General features: G+C 40.1%; 1 protein-coding gene across 1 annotated transcript; it reads right to left on the bottom strand.

Moving 5' to 3' along the window:
* Positions 1-15,519: 15,519 nt before the first annotated feature.
* Positions 15,520-19,623, bottom strand: BTG4 (BTG anti-proliferation factor 4). The gene is made up of 4 exons (XM_047072318.1): positions 19,451-19,623; positions 18,855-18,992; positions 17,547-17,745; positions 15,520-15,699 (listed from the first exon to the last, which is right to left on the bottom strand). Exons 1-4 carry the CDS (start codon positions 19,621-19,623, stop codon positions 15,520-15,522), a joined length of 690 nt encoding a protein of 229 aa, XP_046928274.1.
* Positions 19,624-23,018: the final 3,395 nt, after the last annotated feature.

A 23,018-nucleotide genomic window follows, 5' to 3' on the forward strand; every position in this document is an offset into this window, starting at 1 on the left:
ACTTTGTTGAGGATTTTTATCATGAATGGATGTTGTACTTTTCCAAAGCTTTTTCTGCATCTATTGAGATCATACGGTTTTTATCCTTTTTTTGTTCATGTGATATATCACGTTGATTGATTTGTGAATATTGAACCACACTTGGCACCCCTGGAATAAATCTCGCTTGGTTGTAGTGAGTGATTTTTTTAATGTATTGTTGGATTCAGTTTGATAATATTTTCATGAGGATGTTTGCATCTATGTTCATCAGAGACATTGGCATATAGTTTTTTGGGGGGAAGAGTTGTAGACATTTTTTCTGGTATTGGTATCAGGATAAGGCTGGCCTCATAGAATGAATCTGGAGGTTTTCCTTCCTCTTATATCTTTTGAAATAGTGTGAGAATAGGTGTTGCCTCTTCTTTAAATGGTAGAATCCATGTGTGAAGCCATCTGGTCTTGGACTTTTGTTTGTTGGGAGGTTTTTTTTTTAATTATTACTGATTCAATTTGATTGCTAGTAATCAGTCTGTTAAAATGTTCTATTTGTTCCTGTTGAAGTTTTGGAAGGTTATATGTTTTTAGGCATTTATCCATTTCTTCTAGGTTGTCCAATTTGTGGGCATGTAATTTTTCATAATATTCTCTTATAATCATTCATATTTCTGTGGTGTAGGTTGTTGCTTCCCCTCCTTTATTTATTTGAGTCATTTCTTCCTCCTTCCCTCCCTCTTCATCTCTGTATATTTTTATGAGCCTGGCTAAAGTTTTATCAATTTTATTGATCTTTTCAAAGAACCAGATCCTTGGTTCATTGATCTGTTCTAATTTTTTAGTCTCTATTTCATTTATTTATACTCTAATATTTATTATTTCCTTACTTCCACTGGCTTTGGGCTTTGTTTGTTATTCTTTTTAAAGCTCCTTTATTTGTAAGGTTAGGTTGTTTGAGATTTTTCTTGGTTCTTGAGTGAGGCCTGTATTGCTATAGTCCTTCCTTTTACAACAGCTTTTGCTGCATTCCAAAGATTTGGGACCATTGTGTTTTCATTTTCATTTGTCTCCATATTTTTTAAAATTTTTTCTTTTATGTGCTGGTTGACTCATTTATTGTTTAGCAGCATGTTGTTTCGCCTCCATATAGTTGTGTTCTTTCTAGATTTTTTCTTGTGATTGACTTCTAGTTTCATACCATTGTGGTCAGAAAATATTCATTCTATGATTTCAGTCTTTTTTAATTTTTTGAGACTTGTTTTGTGGCTTTAACATGTGATCTGTTGGGGAAAATGTTCCATTTGCTCTTGAAAAGAATCTGTATTCCATTGTGTTGGGATGAAATATTCTGAATGTATCTGTTAGATCCATCTGGTCCAATGTGTCATGCAAAGCCACTGTATCCTTGTTGATCTTCTGTCTAGGTGATCTATCCATTGATGTAAGTGGGGTGGTAAAGTCCTCTACTACTACTGTATTACTTACTATTGATTTTTTCTTTATGTCTGTTAATAGTTGCTTTATGTATTTTGGTGCTTTCATATTGGGTGCATAAATGTTTACAGTTGTCATATATCCTTGTTGGATTATTCCTTTTATCATTAGGTAGTATTCTTCTTTGTCTCATGTTATAGTTTTTGTTTTAACATCTATTTTGTCCAAAAGAAGTATTACTACCTTAGTTTTCTTTTTGCTTCCATTTGCATGATAAATGTTTTTCCATACCTTCACTTTCAATCTATGTCTTTAGGTCAAAGTGAGTCTCTTGTAGGCAGCATATAGATGGGTCTTGCTTTTTATCCATTCAGTCACCCCATGTCTTTTGATTGGTGCGGTTGGTCCATTTACATTCAAACTAACTATTGAGGGTATACAAGTAGCTGTGTTCCCTGCCAGAACGTCCAAAGTAATTATTGATAAGTATGTACTTTTGCCATTTTGTTACTTGTTTTATGATTGTTGTGTAGTTCTTCTCTGTTCCTTTCTTCTCTTACTCTCTTCCTTTGTGGTTTGGTGGCTTTCTTTGGTGATGTGCTTAGACTCCTTCCTCTTCATTTTTTGCCTATCTATTATAGGTTTTTGATTTGTGAATACTCTTAGGTTGATATATAGCATCCTAGGTATATAGAAGTCCATATTAGGTTGATGATCACTTAAGTTTGAACCTATTCTAAAAGCACTAAAATTTTACCTCCCTCCTCCACATCTTATCTATATGATGCCGTACTTTACATCCTTTTACTTTGTGAACACTGGGACTGATTTTTATAGATAGAATAGATTTTACTGCTCTTGTGCTTTAACCTCCATACCAGTTTTATAAGTGATTAATCTATTTTTATTATGTTTGTATTTACCTGTGCAATTTTTTCTTTGCTAGTTTTTTTACTCCTGATTGTGGCCTTTTCTTTCCACTCAAAGAATTCCTTTTAATGTTTGTGGTAAGGCTCATTTAGCGGTTATGAACTCCCTTTACTTTTGTCTTTCTGGGAGACTGTTTATCTGTCCTTCTTTATGAATTATAGCATAGCTGGATAGAATATTCTTTGTTGCAGGCTTTTCCTTTTTAGCCCTTTGAATATATCCTGCCACTCCCTTCTGGCCTGCAAAGCTTCTGCTGAAAGATCCACTCATAGCCTTATGGGGTTACCCTTGTTAGGTAATGCTTTTATTTTCTCTTGCTGCTTTTATTTTCTCTTGCTGTTTTCCATCTTAATTAGGATGTGTCTTGGTGTAGACTTCCTTGGACTGATTTCACTGGGGGCTTTCTTTGCCCCCTGGGTCTGGATATCTGTGTCCTTTCCCATCTCAGGGACATTTTCAGCTATTATTTCTTCTAATAAGTTTTCTGTCCTCTGTCTCTCTGTCTTGTCCTGCATCCTCTGATCTGTTCTTGATTTCTTCTGGTGGATTTTTAATTTCAGTTACTGAGTTATTTTTCTATTATTGGTTCTTTTTTTAATTATCTATTTGTTGAAGGTCTCACTGAGATCCTCCACTGTTTTCTCATGTCCAGTAAGTATCTTTACGACCATTCCTTTGAATTCTCTATCAGGCACATTGCTTATTTTCATTTCATTGAGCTCTTTGCTGTGGTTTTTGTCCTGTTCTTTCATTTGGAATATACTCCTCTGTCTCTTCATTTCGTCTAACTTTGTGTTTTGTTCCTATGTATTAGGAAAGTCAGCTAAGTCTCCTGCTCTTAAAAGTAGGGGCCACATGAAGAAGAGGTCCTCTAGTGCCCTAAAGTAAAATGCCCCCTGTTTAGCAGACCAGATGCTTCAGCGGTATCTCCTGTGTATGCGGTGTGCACCCTACTCTTGTGACTGAGATGTGTTTGCCTTCAGTCCATTCAGCTGCAATGACCCACTTTGCCTGTTGTGGACAGGGTTTGGTCCCTGTACTCTTAAGGGGCTAGTCTGGGGCCGCTTTGGGCTTATAGTTGTATCAGACCAGATGCCTGCCCTCAGCTCATTTGCCAAGGCTTTAGTCACCCTTAACTGTAGGGTGCGTTCCCTGTGTTGTCCTTGAGAGGCTTTTGTTGGTGAGACCTGCAGTCAGACCAGGTGTCTGCCCCCCGTCCCTCTGTTAGGGTTGCAGTGACGCTGAACTACAGGGCTCTCTCCTCGTCCTGCCCACTGTGAGATTTTGCTGGTAGGTGGGATTAGCAGTCATTTGAGACGTCTGCTCCCAACCCTTTGCTGGGGCTGCAGTTGAACTGGTGTGTGGTTTTCTCCCCGTTTCACTGGGGGTTTCGTTCCCAACCATGTCCCCACCCCTCCTACCGTTTTGGATGTGGCCTCCTCTCTATGACTAACTGTGAAGAGTCTGTCCTACCAGTCTTCAGGTCATTTTCTGGGTCAGTTGCATTGATATGGCTATTATCTAAGTGTATCAGCGGGATGAGGTGAGCTTAGGGTCCTCCTACTCTGTCATCTTCCCAGGCTCCTATATCTATTTTTTTTTTCTCATTTTAAAAATAAGGTGGGAAAATACAAAGTGGTTGAGTTAACTTACCCAACATCACACAACCAAAAGGGTAGAGCCAGGTGAGGACTCAAGCAGCATGCTTCACAACCCCCATGCCTGACTGCCACCCTCGAGTTAGAAAAGTAGTAAGTTAATGCTTATAATTAGCATAAATATCGAACACAGAAATACTCTTTCCACTTTCCTTTAGTGTATACTGAATCTCCTTATCCTGTTACACTTTAAATCGATGTTCCAACGCATTTACTTCCCATTAATTTGGTTGGTGCTACGGAGCTGAGCCGCATGAGAATTTTTTAGCAAGAGGATGGGTTTGGGTTTGGGTTTTATTTGTTTCTTATTCTTTTCAGGTTCCTGAAATCACCCTGCAGATTGCCTCTCATCTGCCTGCCATGGAAGCCTCAGACAATGCCTTCGAAGGCTCCTTCTTCTTTCAGGTGCTGCAAATTCAGCCCCAGAGGCGGGCTTGTAAAATTCTAGGGTCTAAAGAGATAGACAGAAGCAAAAAGAACAAACACTATAAAACATTTTTCTCTCTCGAGTCCTGACATACTTTATCCCTCTTGGTCATAAGTCATTTAGTAAGACATAATAAATGTCACCACGTAAAAGCTTTCTCTTAATTAGTGAAATGAGTATGTCCCGGCTTGTGTCCAGAGAGAGAATCATAGTGGCTTTGTGCCTGTTGATGAATCTCTGTCATCAAAGTCGGTGGTTCCAGACTGGTGTTTCCCATAAGGGTCATGGTTCCAGCCTCCGCAAATCCTGCACCATCAGCATCTTTCCGCAGGAAGGGATCGAAATTGTTCTTGTGCTTACAGTACCTCCAATATGTAGGATTGGCAGTGCCTTGGTGGTAGCCCTAAGCCAGTATACACAGACCTGAAACACTGATAACGGTTCATTGGTAAACAGTGATTGTGAGAGGGGGCACTGCTAACCAATGCTAGAGGACTAGGATGTGGTTCACACTTGACCACTCGATTGTTGGGAAAGTTAATTAAGACCAAAATAACTCCCACACTGTACCCTCCAGGCATCATTTCACTTGATCCTCAAAGCTATCTATGAAGTAGGCAAGAATTTAATCCCATTTTACTGATGGGGAAACAAACTCAGGATTCACCGACTACTGGAGTACTGTGTGTCCAGCATTTGGCCACGTGCCTTACGTGCATTATCTCATTTACAGCTTACAACAACCCAACCCTATTGGGCGACTACTCTTGTGACCTCCATTTTATGAGTTAAGATATTGAGACCCATTGAGGCCAAGTGATTTTCCCAAGCTCACAGTGTTATCAAGAGTTTAAACTCAAGTTCAGGTGTATTAGAACACCAAACTCGTTGTTTAACCACTATTCTGAGCTGTCCCCAGAGCTCATTCCAGAACCAGATCTCAAGACTATCTGACTCCAAATTACTTAATGCTTTTTCCAAGCCAACCTATTGCCTGAACAAGGGAGTTATTTCAAGTCAATTAGACAAGACAGGATATTTGAGAACCTGATTACAATAAAGGCATGAAAGACAAAGTCAGAGAGCCCTGTCAGGCACTGATTCTCAAACTGAGGTCCTTGGACCTCGTGCATCAACCACCTGGGGAGCTGGGTAAAAATGGAGATGCCAAGGTTTTTCCTAAACCAGCCAATAGAACCAGACATTCTGGGGTGGGCCCCCAGAATAGTATCACTCCCTTGCGATTCGAACATGATTTATTCCGGGAGTTGAACTAAAGCAATAGTTTTTACCTCATCATCAGTAAATTTCCATTAAGCCTGGGGAGTCTCTGACTTTATGATTCCAAAAGTTAATTTAGACCACATGAAAGTAGGAAAAGAAAGAGGTAGTGGAGATGTTCCCTGAGGTTGATATCTCCGTATTTGGGTATCTCCTCTACTAAGAGCGCTGAAAACATACTGTTTGTTGGGAGAGAGTCTTTGGCATCTGTGGGAAGCTTCATTCTGCTGCTGATCTACTGCCTGGCCCACATCGCCGCCAAGGACTTCCACCAGGACTCAGACCCTGCCTTTCTGAGGTCATTTTACAAGGTATTTCTAAAATGCACAGGATTCTTTGCTTCTCTCCCAGAATGACGGATTTGTTAAGCTGTGCGACATTTCAAAGCTACTTAGGTCCCATTGTTGGCCTCTGGTTCCTACTGCCTGGCCAGGAGGAAGGTTTTCCTGATCTAATTTCCTGTGGCGGCCTATAACAAAATGCGTGTACCACTGTGTAAAAACTCAAAAAGAAGTGGCCTTCCTATGAGAATGGCATCACAGCTTTCTTGGCTATTCCCTTGCCAACACATAAGCCTCACCAGAATTGCAAATGACAGTAATAACCCACGGTAAGGGCAAGTGAAGATGATGGGTATCAAACCCCATCTTTCTTTCAGCTATTATTTTGAAGCTGCATAATAGTAATTATCTAGAATGGAACTGATTTGGCCCCCCTCACCTTTTCCTTGACCAGGGCTTGCAGGCTTATTTCAGGGAAGCATTCTCTATGGCGCTGCAAATGTCAGCAGTTTCCTGGGACGGTAAGCTTGACCGAAGCATAAGTGCTATTCTGCTGGAAGAGCAGCCCGTCTCTGAGAGAGGAAGAGATCTTCTCTCGAAACTCATTGAAAGGAAGTGTGAGTCTCACTTGGAGCCAGAGTCATCAGAAGAGGTAACCAACTTCAACTGGTGTAGCACATGTTGGTTAAAGATCGACTTCTTCATGGACTAAAGGCCTCGGTGTCCGACCTGTTCAGATATTTCTGGCCTCCCCTGGTGGTACACTGCCTTGACACCCAGGCCGCTCCTCAAACCACATACCACAATATATGTTTTAATCCTGTGCCCTGCCAGGCGGACAGTAGGTATCTGGCTGTTTGAGTTCGGGGATTGCTAATGTGGCCCCATAGTTACTTAACTCATATCCCACTAACCTATTTATCAATTTGCAGAATTCCATCTTTAAAACTACGGTGACTCAGTGACTAAATTTAGATGCCCAGGTGATGGCTTTTTTTTTTTTTTCAACGTTTATTTATTTTTGGGACAGAGAGAGACAGAGCATGAACGGGGGAGGGGCAGAGAGAGAGGGAGACACAGAATCGGAAACGGGCTCCAGGCTCTGAGCCATCAGCCCAGAGCCTGACGCGGGGCTCGAACTCACGGACCGTGAGATCGTGACCTGGCTGAAGTCGGACGCTTAACCGATTGCGCCACCCAGGTGCCCCCAGGTGATGGCTTTTTTACCCAACTTGCAGTGTGCTCTTTTCTATGCAAGCCTGATAATGGTATTCTTAATACTGTGTTATTTAAAGTGCTTTTATGAGAATACCATCGTATTTAACTATTAAAAATATCACAAAGTTTAAATCTGGGATCTTGAAATTGTTATCCTTCATGAAAGATCAGTTCACTCTTGAGTTGCATCTTTTTTCACATTATTTATATAAACCTTTATAAATTTCGAAGCATTTTTATGTATATGTTCTCTCATATATTCTCTCTCAGCCAGCAATCCTGCAGAATAGGTAGCAGACATATTTTTAGTCACATTTTGAATTCAAGGAGAGATTAAGCAATTTGCCCCAAATCATGAAGCTATTAGTAGTGGCAGACCTGAGATCAGATGCTCGATCTCCTGACTCCTAGTAAATGTTCCATATACACCTATCTATGATCAGATCCCCATTAGTTACCAATCAGAGATTTATTTTGTGCTCGTTGATGGTGATGGTGACAGTGGTCATCCAGACTCCAGAATCAATGACACCCTAGCCCCCAGAGACCCCAGAGAACGCTCAGTTCTCTCTCTGCATTCAGCAGCAGCATCTGACACGTCTGATTCCTTCCTTGTCCTCAGTACAATCTTGGCTTGGCTCCAAGGACCCCAGAGTCCTCTGGTTTGCCTCTACCTGTGTGGCCGCTCCTTCTCAGTCTCCTTTGCTCGTCCTGCCTCTTCTCCCTAGGCTGTTCATGTTGGAGGGCCAGGATTTATTCCTGTCCTCTTCTCTTCTCTGTCTATATTCGCTCCCCTTAGGGATCTCAGCCCATCTTCAAGCTTCAAATCCCAACCATATGTCAAGGAATCTCAAATTTTTTATCTCCAGCCCCGCCCAGCTCACTAACTCAACTCAACTGATTATGGGCCGTCTCCACTTCCGGGTCTAAGAAGCATCTCAAATTCATTATGCCCCCAATCTGTCTTCCGTCCAAACCTCCCCTACTAGAAACCTTCCCGTTCGCAGTTGGTGGCAACTGTATTCTTCTGGTTTCTTAGGCCAAAGTCTTCCTTGAAACCTCTCTGTTACAAACACCCTGTAACTAATCCATCAGGAAATCCTGTCGCTCTACCTTCAGAGTATATTCATAATAGGACCACATCTCGTTGCCTACAGTGCTACCAGCGTGGTGCAAGCCCACGTCATCTCACCTGGATTACTGTAATACTTACTAACTGGTCCCCCCTTCCGACCTTGCCTCTCCTCAGTCTACTCTCAGCACATTGGTCAGAGTTATCCTTTTCAAATGACAATGGATATGTTTAAAATCCTGCTGTGGCTCCCCATCTCACTTAGCGTCAAAGCCGAGGAAACCAAGTCCCCTTCTCTCTCACGGCCTCACTTGCTACTCTTCCCCTTGGTCACTCACCTCCAAACTACACTTTCCTCCTTGCTGTTCTTTACACACACCAGGTGCACTGCCCTCTGCCTGCAGCGGCACTGGTTCTCAACCAGGAGCAGTTTTATACCCCACAGGACATTTGGCAACGTCTGGAGACATTTCTGATTATCATGCTCCAGGAAGGGGGCTACTGTAATTAACTAGTGGAGAGAGGCCAGGGATGCCACTGAACAGCCTGCAATACATAGGACAGTCCCCACCACAAAGTATTACCCATCCCCAAATGTCAGTAGTGCTGAGGTTGAGAGACACTGGTCTATGGAGTTAGAGCATGCCCAACCCCCTCACCTCTTCCAGGACTTTGTTCAAGTGTCACCTTCTCAGTGAGTCCCGCTCTGACCAGCCCATCTTCATCTGCAACCCTCTTTTCTCCTGTTCATCACCTTCTCCCTACTCGGCTCTAATTTCCTTTCTCCTGTATCACTTCCTAAACCTACTGTGTAATTTACTTACTTAACCTTGTTTAGTACATTTCTTCCCCTAATAGAACATAAGCTCCATGAGGGCAGAGATGTTTGTCTGTTTTGTTTCCTGATATAGCCCACATTCCAGGCTTAGAAGTAGGCTTTTAATATATTTACTATATTAATGAAGGGGTTTGTGTAACCCCTGATGCTATCTACTGAAACATTCCAATCTCACCAACCTCACCCTGGTAACTCCAGGGCAGGGAATAGCAGACGTTTATTACATACTTGTCACGTGCCAGCTGTTCTGCTGAGAGTTTTACACGCATCTCATCTATGCCCTTATAAGGTAGATGCTACTTTTGTTCCTAACTTACAGGTGAGAAAACAGGGTTAGGAGTGGTAAAAACTTGCCCACACCAGAGATCATTGTGGAGCTGGAATGCTAGTCCTCTGTCAGCCACCATTTAGGGAGAGGTCTTGCTTTTATTTTAAAAGCAGAATTGCATGTACTATGCTCAGATCCAGAGTCTGGCTAAGAATATCCACGAGTACTTAAAGGAAATGGGAGCAAAGGCATTAACTCTCTCCTCCACACTCTCCACAGTATATTAAGAAAAACAAGGATCTTCTCCTCTTCACCAATATGGAACATCTTCTAAAAAGCCTCATTGCTGCTGAAAAACAGATACCAAGAAAACGGAGAGATCAGAGTGAGGACGAAGATGAGGTGAGATGGCCTTATGATCTACGGCATTAAGACTGCTTTGCTCTACATCTTGAAACACTTCATCATGTGTTTGGAGCCATATTTGGAAGTGAAAAAGTCAGCAGAATGAAGGATTGGAAATTAATGGTGGTATGAAAAGCTACCTGATCCATCACCCTATTGAAGAGTTTTCCCAGTACCGGGAGATGGTGGATCTTAGATCTCAGTTAGAAAGGAGCCAAAAGATTTCACCCTTTGCCTTCAGGTGGGTAAAGCCCTGAAGTGGGAACCGAGACGCAGACTTTCCCTGTTCACCCAGCTGGACGAGAACAGGAAGTAACTAGAACTGGGTCCATTACCCTCCCATTCAGGGGTTCTCTTGTTATACCTTATGATACCTGCTGCTCTTGTATAAAAGGTGTTTGATCATAAGCATGTAAAATGTTATATATTTAAAAACCAACAAATATTTTGGCTCCAAATGACCAACACCAATACTTCACTAATACTTCGCTAACACAACACTAATATCCATAAGGTATATGGATAATTAGCCAAGAGAAAAGCCCCAAACATCTTCATTTTTTCATGCAGCGTGGTGACCTTATGGGTCAAGATTGAGATCAGAAACTAGCAAGCTGGAAAAATAACTGAACACTGACTCCAGTCCTGGGCCCCAGTCTACTTTATTTAAAGTTATCACCCATGTCTTGGGTAAAAACTACCTTTGAAACTATATTAAAATATAACACGGCTTTTAAAAGTGCATATATCATAAACCCGCTCCTCATGAATTGTCCAAAGTGAACATTTCTGTATAAGCAGCATCCACATCAAGAAAGAGAACATCACTAGTTTCTCAGAAGTGTCCCCCATGTCCCTTCCTTCCAGTCATCTGCCCCCCAGGAATTACCACCATCCTGACTTCAGACACCATAAACTGCTTTTTGCTTATTCATGAACGTCACATAAATAGAATCATAAAATATGGATTACTTTTGCTCAACATCATGTTTGTGAGGCTTATCCATATTGTTGCATGTAGCTGTGGTTTGTTGATTCTCTTTGCTATAAGACCCCCATTGTATGGATTTGTCAAAATTTACTCTTTCCGATACTCATGTGCCTGTAGGTATCTTCCAGTTTGGGGTTATTACAGATAGTCTTGTGTACCTTTTGGTGACTATATGTGACTATACTGAGTCAGGTATTACTTAGAACTAGAAATTGTAGGTCTTAGGGTGTGGCTATGTTTGTCTTTAGTAGAAACTTACAACTGGATGTCCAAAGTGATTGTCTAAATATCTACTGCCAGCAGAAGATTATCAGCACTTAGTTTTTTCCATCTTTTTTATTTTATGCATTCTTGCATCCTTCTGGGTATGTGGTATTTTTGTTTTTGTTTTGTTTTGTTTTTAGAGAGAAAGAGAGTGCACAAGCGGGGGAGAGGAACAGAGGGGGAAAGAGAGAGAATCCTAAGCAGGCTCCACACTCAGTATGGAGCCCAGCATGGGGCTAGATCCCATGACCCCAGGATCATGACCTGAGCTGAAATCAAGAGTCAGATGCTCAAATGACTTAGCCACCCAGGCACGTGGTATATGATTTTAATTTGCATTTTTCCAGTGGCCATTAAAACTGAGCACCATTCCTGTATTTATACATCATTTGAATATCTTCTCTTGAGCAGTGCCTATTCAAGTATTTTGCCCATTTTTCACTGGATTCCCCGTTTAATTTATTTGTAGGAATTCCTTATTCTGCAACTATTTTTCCTTGTTCTGTGGATTGCGTCTTTAGAGAAATAACTACATGTTTCTTTTTCTGTTGTATTTTTAGATCTAGAAAGAAAATGGTGATATCATTTCAGTCTGCATGTTTAAAACATGTTAAATATGTAAATATATCTGATAAAGTTATTAAGAGGATTTTTAAAAACACTCATTCATGTGTAAATCACATAATCTTGGGTGGATATATAACATAATAGATGGTAATATCTGGCACAGATGATAACATGCTGACGCTTTCAATGTGACTAAAAAATCATTAGACCACATATCTTCTTAAAATGTTCATTATTTAAAAATACTGAACCTCTTTCTAGAAATGTCAATTTGTGTATCTGTATATATAAGGCTGACTAACTTACGTAAAATTGTCTGTTACTGAGTCACACAAAGTAGTCAGGTATATTGGTACAATATCGGGTGATCCGGAATGAGAATTTGGAGATCTGGCGATAAGATACAGGCCATGTGGCCCACACAGAAGTCACTTTGGAGACTCTGGCTGGAACACCTCAGAGAGATGAGGAGTCATCTGAAACTGAAGTCCAAGTGCTAATCAGGAGGGACACAACTGTCCCATGAATTCAATGTAAGCCAGAAAATTCTTTTGCAAACACAAACTTCGTATCAAAAGCCAGCTCGGAAGACAAATCCAATGACAGCAGTTCAAGCTGCTCCTCACATGGATAATTCTCTTTATTGTACTCCCAGATGAGTAGCAAGCGAGGTTTATTTTATGTAACAATTGTTATTGAGTCTTTCAAGCAAAGTGACAAAGGAGCAGGCTAGTCGAGAAAATTTAACAGGGGGCGCCTGGGTGGCTCAGTTGGTTAAGTGTCCAACTCTTGATTTCAGCTCAGGCCATGAGCTCAGGGTTCATGAGATCAAGTCCCACGTTGAGCTCTGCACTGACAGCACAGAGCCTGCTTGGGATTCTCTCCCTCTCTTTCTGCCCCTTCCCCACTCTCTCCCAAAAATAAATGAACATTTAAAAATGAAAAATAAAAAAGGTTTAACAAATTTTAAAAAAGATTTATAATTAAGGTTTAACAAAGAGTTTTCAGTCCAGCCACAAGGAGAGCATCTCCGAGTCAATTCACTGCACACAGATCTCCAATCTCTGCCATCTTACACGGACAGTGAGTCCTTATTTCTTTGCTGCTAGCGGCTGGTCACTCAGTCATCTCAAAGACTCATTCAGTTTAAAACATTAGCCATCAGGCAAAGGAAGTACCACATGTGTCAGCCTTAAAACGGTTTCCTTAGTTATTAGCTCAATTAAAAGTATCTACTGCCCTCGTAGCACAGATACCAGTAACATGTAGTTGCCCTAAGACTGGCCTGTGAGGGAACCATTCTCCTGTCTCTTTGATGAACTGCAATTCATAAACAAAGCACCCCCCACCCCCCCCCCCCGGCCTCAAGTCAAAGCATAGTAATTTCATAGGGTTAAAGACTCCTCCAGTACTTTGAGAAGGTAAATCTTACTTTGATATGATAAATAATGGGTGCATATCCTCGAGAACTTTATTTAGCTATTTGCATAAGTTACAAAATGCATTTCCCAAAAAAGCAGAGTGAAGATGAATTAAACCAGACGCGTAAGACTATATAAAGTAGTTAGACCAAGGGTCCAGGGCCTCTGAGACAGGTGACAAGGAAAAAGTCATGCAGGAATTAAAGAGCTTTCCTCTATATTCCTCATTCTTGGCTGAGTGGGGCACCAGCCAAAACATGATCCTATTAACTTCCTGGCTGACTTCTCGGGCCTTCCATCTGATTCCACTAATACGCTAACAGCTGCCAGCTTTTTGGTAAGCACCCGATTTTTAATGGAAATGCCACAGATTACAAGATGGGGATCATGATCTCTTTTCTGCCGCATTATGTGCACTTACTGCTGTCTCTTTTTAAAAGTTTTCAGTTATCTTCAAGGTATAATTTGTGTACACACGCATATACACAGACATACACAGTCTATGTCTGTGTGCTGACAGCTCAGAGCCTGGAGCCTGCTTGGGATTCCGTGTCTCCCTCTTTCTGCCCCTCACCTGCTCATGCTCTCACTTGCTCTTTCTCAAAAATAAGTAAACATTAAAAAACAAAACAAAACAACCTCACACACTTCAAGAGACACTTTGTTAATAAAATCCTGTGTAAAGGTTCTTAGAAACCCATTCTTCCTAAGTATTAGGTTGTTTTACATATAGTAACTATCTTATACAGTTTTCTTTCATTTTCTGCTCAAACTATACGTGTGAATAACTCCTACAGAGAAAGTCACTGATTGAAATCTAAAATATCATTATGGAACTAAGAAATAGGTAGAAACAAGAAAGACCAGACAGGAGTAAGAATCAAACTGGCACAAGGAAGACTTAAGACAATCATGGTTTTAAAAAAAGGAAATAAAGATATTAAAGCAATCAGATAGACAAATAGTAATGATCCAGCATCAGGAGAGTTGGTATCCCTGAAATGGATGGACAAAGAAAGTATTAATATTGTAGAAGATTGGTCTAGAAAAATTACATCTTCAGATGAGAAAGGGACACCGTATTCTGGGAAAAACTGATGTAAAATGACTGACAGACACATGGACATAGATTTCTAATATGGAGGAAAAGGTTCTCAGACTGGCAGGCAAAGGAAGCCACCGAAGATGTTGATATGAGTGGTGGGGAGTTGGGGAAATCCAACTGGCCTCAGCTTTCTCCACGGTATAGTGCCAAAAACAGTTTCCTGTAAGGTTTATGAAATTATAAGAGAAAGAAAGCATAACCTAAGATTTTAATATCTCACAACTTGTCCTTCAGGAAAAAAATTAAGAATGCTTTCTGCAGCTTGATAGCAACAATTAATACTGCATAAGATTGTCAAAGTTTTAAAGATGATTCCAACCTCCTGGTATTTTCTTTTTTTTTCCCCCATTTTTTTCTGGGTTTTTTTTCTGTTTTTTTGTTTTGTTTTGTTTTGTTTTTTAACTTCAGAGAAAACCTTTGGAAAATAAAATATATTGTGGTAGAAACTTTCATGAATATTTCACTCTCAGTTTCTCCATTTTGCTGAGATAACTAAAATGAAAAATTAAAATAGGTCCTAAAAATTTAGTAACTCCTATAGCATGGTTTTATTAAATTAACTGTGTATCAGTTCTTATATATGTAGGATGGTTGGAAAGATGGTCACCATTTGATGTTAATAATGGTAGTTTCTGGCTGGATGGTAAGGATTTTTTTTCTTGGTGCATTTTGTTTTGTTTTTGTGCTTAGCTTGAATTTTTTTTATCAAGTTTTTTTATTTTAAATTAGCTTGAATCCTTATAATGAGCAGGTATCACTGTTAGGAAAGTCGTAATTAAGTCTATTAAGAGTTTTAGAAATGGATGAAAATTTTTGAAAGACACACAAGCAAGGGAATTTTCTATCTTAAAGAGTAATCTTCAAACAAGCTCCCACTGGCCTTGTGAAATAGAGCAGTGATGGCAGGTAACAAAATGGAACCAGGAGACTGTATCATGAGGCTCACACTTTGCCAAGTGAAGTTCTATTTGTTTTAATGGCTAATGAAGAAACACAAACTTTCGAAGCTTTCTGGCAAAAAAACCCAAAAACAAAAACCAAAAACAAAAAACTGAACTAGCAAGTTATTAAAAACATAGTACGTTTATTTAAACCGTTACTTTTCATAATTCATTGAATCTCATCACAGGTCACTATCTTCATTCCATTACCTTACTGAGTACATTCATTAGTGTTACATAAAACTTCACATAAAATTAAGAGTTAAAAGTATAGCTAAGAACACTGTTATGATCTGCAGTAGAGGATTTGCCATTACGCCACTCTAGTCCCTGAGATGGTTATTTTTTGTTTCATGGGCCTCTCAATTTTAGACTCCCTTTTGTTATAGAGAAAATGAAGCCGCTCCTCTGAGCTCTATCCCACAAGTGCCCGACCACTGCATTATCGGTTAGTGTTGACCCAGTGGTACCTGTCTACCCGGTAGATAGCAGCAGGCCTCTGACGCTTATGATTTTTATGCAATGCATAAGCATTTCCTAGGAGGCCCATACGGCCATCTGCCATATTCTTTTTGCGGGAGACATGGAACCAAGATTGAAAGGACTGTTTAAAGTTTTCAACCTGAAAAAAAAAAAAAAGTATCAAAGTAGGCATGAAGATCTGTAAATTAAGAAGCTAGACTTAAATACTAAACACAAACCCATGACTCACAAGGTAAGCCTTTACAAAGCAGAGTACAAATGAATAGAAAACACAGTAGATAATAAGCCAGTGGGAGGGGTGGTTATAAAGTCCTATCTTTTAAGAAAATTAAATCTTTAATACAACTAAAATACTTAAAAACACATCTTCAAATTTGTGTATATTCTTGGGTTCTCCTCTACCCCACCCTCCCTCTCTGGCTTAACACCGAACTGTCTAATCATGATCTTTTGGGCTAAGGTCTAGATATATCCATTTTCAGCATCCCAAATAACCAATACAGATGTTTTACAGATCACACTCCTAAAGTACGTTGCTCTACAAAGTATATAGCTGACTACAGATCTGATCCCTAGGTGGAAGGAAATCTTTCTAAGCATAAGAATAGAATTAAGGGCATCTATTTCAATATATGATTTTAAACTTTTACACATGTAGAACTATACAATAAAGTATAGTTTACAAACTACACAAGCTATAGAAAAATTATTTGCCAGTAATATGAAAAGGGGTTAAAATATTTCTAACCTTTGAAGAGCCTATAATAATACATTAAGACCTCAAATAATTCGTGAGGAGAAGATTCATATGCTAATAAGTACCCAAAACATTTGGGCACATGGAGATTTGTTTTTTAATGTTACTTAAAGTAACCGTGTCTAGAACAGGTAGCATCTTTAGTAAATTATTTTTAAGTAAGAATAACCAATTTTAGGAAAAATGATACAAGAGACACTTTCATTACATAGAGCTAGTTAGACTACAAATAAACAAAACCTTTAGATGCTACTTTGGCATCTATTCCGAACAGGCAAATGTCCGTATGACCCAGTAACTCCATGTCTGAGAATCAAATCTCCACACTAACTTAAAATACAGTCATCTCTACAAGTTATCAACTTTTTTTTGCATCATAAAAATGTGGAAATAATCCAGATGAGTGCCAGTAATTGATTGGTTAAACTACAAGGGAAAAAAATGCCAAGATGTTATTTCAATTGTTCTAATGTTACAACAGAAGTGATTAATTTCAGCAAACGTACAAACAAGTATATACATACAGTGTCAGTTAAGATTCTGTCTAGAGTAATGTTTTTCAAATTGTGGGTTGCAACCATTTTTGAGTCATGAAATCAATTTAGGTGGTTGAAATCAATTTAGTAGAAAATATTGGGGACATTATGCCAAGTAAGGGTAAGTATTATTTCTTTAAACCTATTTCCAACATATAAATATGCTGACCTTTCTGTGGGTTGTGGTTAAATATATATATATATATATATATATATATATATATATGTATGTAGTATGTACATATATATAATATGAATATATTTATGTTTAATATACATTTAATTAATAATCTAATATGTATTTAAATTATGTATTTTTTTAGAACTGTTCTCATGGTGAGATTACAGACCTTTGACCATTTCTTAATATTCCAAATTTTCTACAAGTGGTAGGTTATTTTCTACTAGCAAGAAAGTCTGCTAATTTTAATATTTAATTATGAAGGAATTTGGATTAAAGGAAACTTCTGTTCAAATAATATGGAGAAACAGTCCTATGTAACTCCTGAGGACTCCACCAAGTAAAGAAACTACACAAAGAAGAAAAAAATTTTCCTAGAATGTTAATAACGTGATTTTAATCTTTACGGTTTTGTTTCTGTTTTCCATTTGTTTCTTTTACAGTGAACAAATTCTTTTCAGAATTAGGACAGAAAAAAAAAAAAAAGCATCGAGAACTGGACCACACTTCACCTGATAAATACTCTTTGGATTGCTGACTTTAGGAATGATCTGCGGTTCTTTGTTACAACTTTCTTCATCAGAGGAAATGCCAGAGGCGTAGTCTAATGTAGCTCGATTAACAGCACAGCTGACCTGTTGGGAAAGCTCCCATTCGTCCCATCTGCCTTTAAAAGAAGCAATTGTAAATGGATGATTTTTCTCACCGTACCTAAGTAGAAAAAGAAAATTTCTTTATTAAGGATTCAAAAATCCAAGTTTTTTTTTCATTTCTAACCTTTTCTACAGACCGCTCAACCAATCTGCAAAAAGTTATTTTAAGAAACAAATTGAAATGGCTTGACAACAAAGCAAATTGCAAGACACTGTGACCTTCAGCTTCCACGGGATAGTAATTAGTGAGGGTATTCTGTAAGGGCTGGCTTGGTGAATTTCTCTGACAAAGATAAAAACTAGTCTCTTTTGATTCAACTAATGAACGGAGTTCCAATTCCTCTGCCCCCTTGATATTGCCTGTAATACTTAGGCCTTACGATCTATAGTTGGCAATACAGTGCAGTGATTGAAGTCAAATTTCAAATACAGGAAAACCTTAGTTTGCGAGCATAATTCGTTCTGGAAACACACTTGTAATCCAAAGCACTTGTATAGCAAAGAGAATTTCAAGAACCATTGGCTCAGTTATGATCATGTGACATTAGGCATCACATACTACTTGTATTGCAAGGTATCACTCATATCAAGTTAAAATTTATTAGAAATGTTTGCTGGTCTTGGACAACACTCGCAGAACAAGTTACTCACAAATCCAAGGTTTGACTGTACTGTGTAAAGTCTCTGTGCTTCCACTGTGTCCACTCCTACTGGAAGTCTGTGCTAAGAAAGTTTGCATCTGGGGCGCCTGGGTGGCGCAGTCGGTTAAGCGTCCGACTTCAGCCAGGTCACAATCTCGCCGTCCGTGAGTTCGAGCCCCGCGTCGGACTTCAGCCAGGTCACAATCTCGCCGTCCGTGAGTTCGAGCCCCGCGTCGGGCTCTGGGCTGACGGCTCGGAGCCTGGAGCCTGTTTCCGATGCTGTGTCTCCCTCTCTCTCTCTGCCCCTCCCCCGTTCATGCTGTCTCTCTCTGTCCCAAAAATAAAAAATAAACGTTGAAAAAAAAAAAAAAAAAGAAAGTTTGCATCTGAAACCTTAACCAGCCAGTGCCCTCACCGCTAATGCAGGGCTTTAGTGGATCATCTCTCACCAAGGTGCACAGAACTGACTCTATAACCCATGATTCCAGGGATCACAGAGCACACCGCCTCCAGTGAGATTACTCACCTACAGCACACTTCAAAGGGATCTACCCATATGGTCATCTCCTTTGGAAGTCCCAGGTGAGAAAAATCCACGTTACTTTCAGCACAAGCCCTTTCTAGAATGGGATCTTTATCCTGACTATTATTTATCCTGATACACCTTTAGAAAGCAAGGAAAGGGAAACAAACACTTGGTGACAGGCGCCTTAGTAGACGGGAATCATGTGGTGGGCCAACTGCTCTCATACCACTGACCCCCACCCTGTCCCTCCACGGCTTTCCGAGTAGAACCATCAACATCAGCTACTCACAACGTTACATCACTAAGTCACGCAATTGGTTTTGCCGAATGTCCTCTGCCGATTTTTCACGGTAAACACAAGTCAGAGATAGTTTAATCCACCCCACGTAAGGGGGGGTTGCACTACAGTTTTCAACGATGTTGAAATTGTATAGTTTTCTCTATGCACTGCCACCTGCTGCATTTCTTCCAAGCCCAAGCTCAAATAAATTTGAGGCCATAAAGCTTTTGTTACTCGTAGACCGCCAGCAGAATCACTGCCAATGGTTATTGCTTGCTCGTTAGTTGCCCTTGTCATCCTATATGCCAGCTCTCACCTGAACGCTTGCCCTTTAGAAGGGCAGTCGGCGTGCCAGTGACTTCTGTAGGTTTCAAACAAGATTGTCGTCAGCTTTTCTGCAAAGTCTTCTATTTTCTGTTTACTCAGTTTATCATGTTTTTTCACCAATCTTGTGACAAAGAAAACGGCTGTTGCAATTTCATCTCTCATGATTCAAGAGAAAGGAGGAGGACTGCAACCATTCAAAGGAAGTGAGAATAAATGAACTAGAAACAGGATCAAGCTTACAATCAACATGTAATTGCCATTTGGAAGTTTTATATACCTGAAACATAGAAATCATTTGCTGGTCCTTCGTCAACTAAATGAGTGTGTCAGTAGGGTCCACTACCAAAACAGCCGTGAACACCAATTCCTCAATTAGCCAGTTTTTAGTGTTTTCAAAGAAAAAAAACCCACTTTTTAAAACTTTAATATACTTAAACAAATAAAACACCAGTATGCAACTTAAGTTAAAAAAAAAAAAGTCTGGATACGGGACAATAAATTACACCCGAGCACCACTTTTTAAAAAGGTATTTACAGAAAGCAGAACATTTCAGGGTATAGTAGTTCTAAAATGTGACTCTCAGGTTGCATGCTTTAAGTAAAAGTTAAGGTTAATCAAACATACACTGTATTTGCCAGAAAAAGTGCTTTAGCCCCAACAACAACAACAACAAAAATAAAAGTGGGCCAGAGTTAGAAAACACTCTCCCCCACACCTGTTTTGTTAGTTTTAGGCTGAAGTTTATATAAGCCTGGGTCAGAAGCCTGACAGGTGTTTAACCTTACACAGGTGCTTTCCTTTAGGTTAATTAGATAGCTTCTTCCAGGTCCCCCTCAGATTGCTCCCTGGTAGATGTAGAATGAGTTCTTTAAAATGGTCAAAGATTTCCACCTGGATTTGTCTCTTCTGTTTTGCTGTTAAAATCTTATCTCTTATGACACAGATTGAGAATCAAGCCTTCCCCTTCCATATCCTAACATCCTACATCCCAATACTTTTGTCTCTAATTGTAACTGTCAACATATTAAAGAATTTTGCCTTGGATCTTTTCTGAAACGGAAGGCAACTTTCTCTGAACAATCATTACGTTGACTATGCTCATTTTTTTACTAAAATGTTTATTTGTCAAATAAGTGGAAGAGATCTTGGAGTTTATCAAGTCTCCCTGGTTCTCAAAGTGTACTTCACTGACCACCTCATTTGGAGCCACTGGGTTGCTTGTTAAAAATGCAGATTTGTGGCCCTTTCCCCAGGTCTACTGAATTGATACTTCTGTAGGTGCGGTCTGAGAATCTGTAATTCACAAACTCTTTCAGGTGATTCTTATACCCGCTAAAATTTAAGGACCACCGCACCTGACATAGAGGTCATTCAGGCTCTTCATCAATGACAAAGAATTCGTTCTCTTACAAGGAAGCCCTTTTCATTTCTAGAAACCTGCAAATACCAGGCAGTACCTCCTCCCTCCTAAGGGAAGCCTTAGCTCTTCCCTCTGGAACCACTGACTGTATCTAACTTTCCATCACATGCAGACGCTTCAAACCTTAGCTATTCCATCCCTCCTGAGTCTTCTCTCTTGCCCAGCCAACCTCGACTTTTTAACAGTTCTTCCCATAGACACGTTACTCAGACACTTCATGCTCGGCCCTCCCCTGCGGATGAATGAGTTTCAGGCATGTCAGTAATGCTCGTTTAGAGTGTGGAGCCTGGAATGACGCACAATGGCCCAGGTAAGCTCTGCCATCACAGATTATAGTGGGACTGTCTCCACCCTTACTACAAATACTGTATTTCTAGAACACAGCCTCGGGTGGCATTCACCTTGTTGGCAGCGATATCCCACCGCTGCCTCGCGCTGAACTTGCAAGTAGTCTTTTTCACTAGTGCTGTTGGGGTTTGTTTGTTTGTTTGTTTACATCTTTCCCTTTCTGCATAGCATAATGTTGAAGAATATGGGCTTTGGAGTTAGACCTGGGTGTGAGTTGCAACTTACGACTCACTGTCTGGGTAACCTGGAGGAGCTTGCTTACCTCCCAAACAGGTTCTGATCTACGAAATGGGAGGGATAAGAGTGACCCCCCCGCCCCAGGGTTGTTAACAAGATTGCAATCAATAACACGTCAAAGCACCCAGTCCAGAGCCTGCCTAGCAGTTGTTACAGGAAGGCAGAGCAGTTAAGAAACTAGGGGGACCTGGGTGGCTCAGTGAGTTAAGTGTCTGACTTGGGCTCAGGTTCATGGGGTAGAGCCCATGGGTTCATGGGTTCTCTGGTTCATGGGTTAGAGTCCTGCAGGGGACTCTCTGCCGTGAGCACAGAGCCGGCTTCAGATCCTCTGTCCTCTCTCTCTCTCTCTCTCTCCCTCCCTTCCTCCCTCAAAAATAAACATTAAAAAAGAAAAAAAAAGAAAGAAAGAAATCAGCTGTAAAATCAAGCTTTGGGATTGAATCCCAGCCCATCTTTAACCAGAAATTTAGGGAAGTTTCTCAATCTCTCTCATCTTCAAAATCTCATCTGTGAAAAAGGGGGTAAAAAGCGTACCCAAGGCTTTGGAGTCAGGCTTTCAGATCTAGAACACTTTGTAGCGTTGTTATGAGAATTAAGTATAAGATGCCTCAAAGAGCACCAAGTTCTCAGTAAATGATCTGTAAACGATAGATATTACTACTATTGCCTTATGAGCTTCTTGTCAAGATTAAATTATAAAATTATATGAAGTATCCAGCAGAACGCCAGGCTTATAGTAAGTGCTCAAAAAGTGGTAGCCTTTCTTATTAATAAATAATAACTTTATATTTATTTTATTAGACGTCTTTCCTGGGGCACCTGGGTGGCTCAGTTAGTGAAGCGTCCGACTCCAGCTCAGGTCATGATCTCACAATTCATGAGTTCAAGCCCCGACTCGGGCTCTATGCTGACAACTGAGTCTGCAGCCTGCTTTCGATTCTGTGTTTCCCTCTCTCTCTGTCCCTCCCCTACTCGTGCTCTTATCTCTGTTTCTCAAAAGTAAATAAACAATAAAAAAAATTTTTTTAAGTCTTTCCTGATGCTTTACGGATTAAATGACAACTGCATATTGCAGTGGACCTATCATATTTCATTGTGTTAAATCTAGAACATCACTATAAGGAATTGAGATTATTTGTGCCCCTAATTTTGTCATTCAGTGAATTCTCTCATCATTTTGACTACCTGCTATTTGTCAATTTGACAAGAATGTGTCTTGTTACTAACAAGTTGAATGGAATAAAGATCAAGCAAAGTGCTTTGACAAAATCCAAGGGACTCTAGAACACATTGGAATATATTCTAGAGACAGCTGGATGGATACACATTTTTTATAGTATTTTCTTAATGTTTATTTATTTTGGAAACAGAGAGAGAGACAGAGTGTGAGATGGGGAGGTGCAGAGAGAAAGGGAGACACAGAATCCAAAGCAGGCTCCAGGCTCTGAGCTGTCAGCACAGAGCCCAACACAGGGCTCAAACCCACGGACCACGAGATCATGACCTGAGCCAAAGTCGGAGGCCCAACTGACTGAGCCACCCAGGCGCCCC

Source organism: Lynx rufus, unplaced genomic scaffold (assembly GCF_022079265.1).
Source record: "Lynx rufus isolate CCGP_SWC_20201006 ecotype Redwood Valley unplaced genomic scaffold, mLynRuf1.p SCAF_9, whole genome shotgun sequence".
Taxonomy (NCBI): domain Eukaryota; kingdom Metazoa; phylum Chordata; class Mammalia; order Carnivora; family Felidae; genus Lynx; species Lynx rufus.

Bases quoted from the DNA above. Each gene is read 5' to 3' on its own strand.
- BTG4 (XM_047072318.1), bottom strand. From the start codon at position 19,623: ATGAGAGATGAAATTGCAACAGCCGTTTTCTTTGTCACAAGATTGGTG. The intron at 18,993-19,450 runs GTGAGAGCTGGC...TGCTTTCTAAAG, and splicing joins TCTAAAGGGCAAGCGTTCAG to GTGTATCAGGATAAATAATA. The intron at 17,746-18,854 runs GTGAGTAATCTC...TTTTCTACTTAG, and splicing joins CCCTTTGAAGTGTGCTGTAG to GTACGGTGAGAAAAATCATC.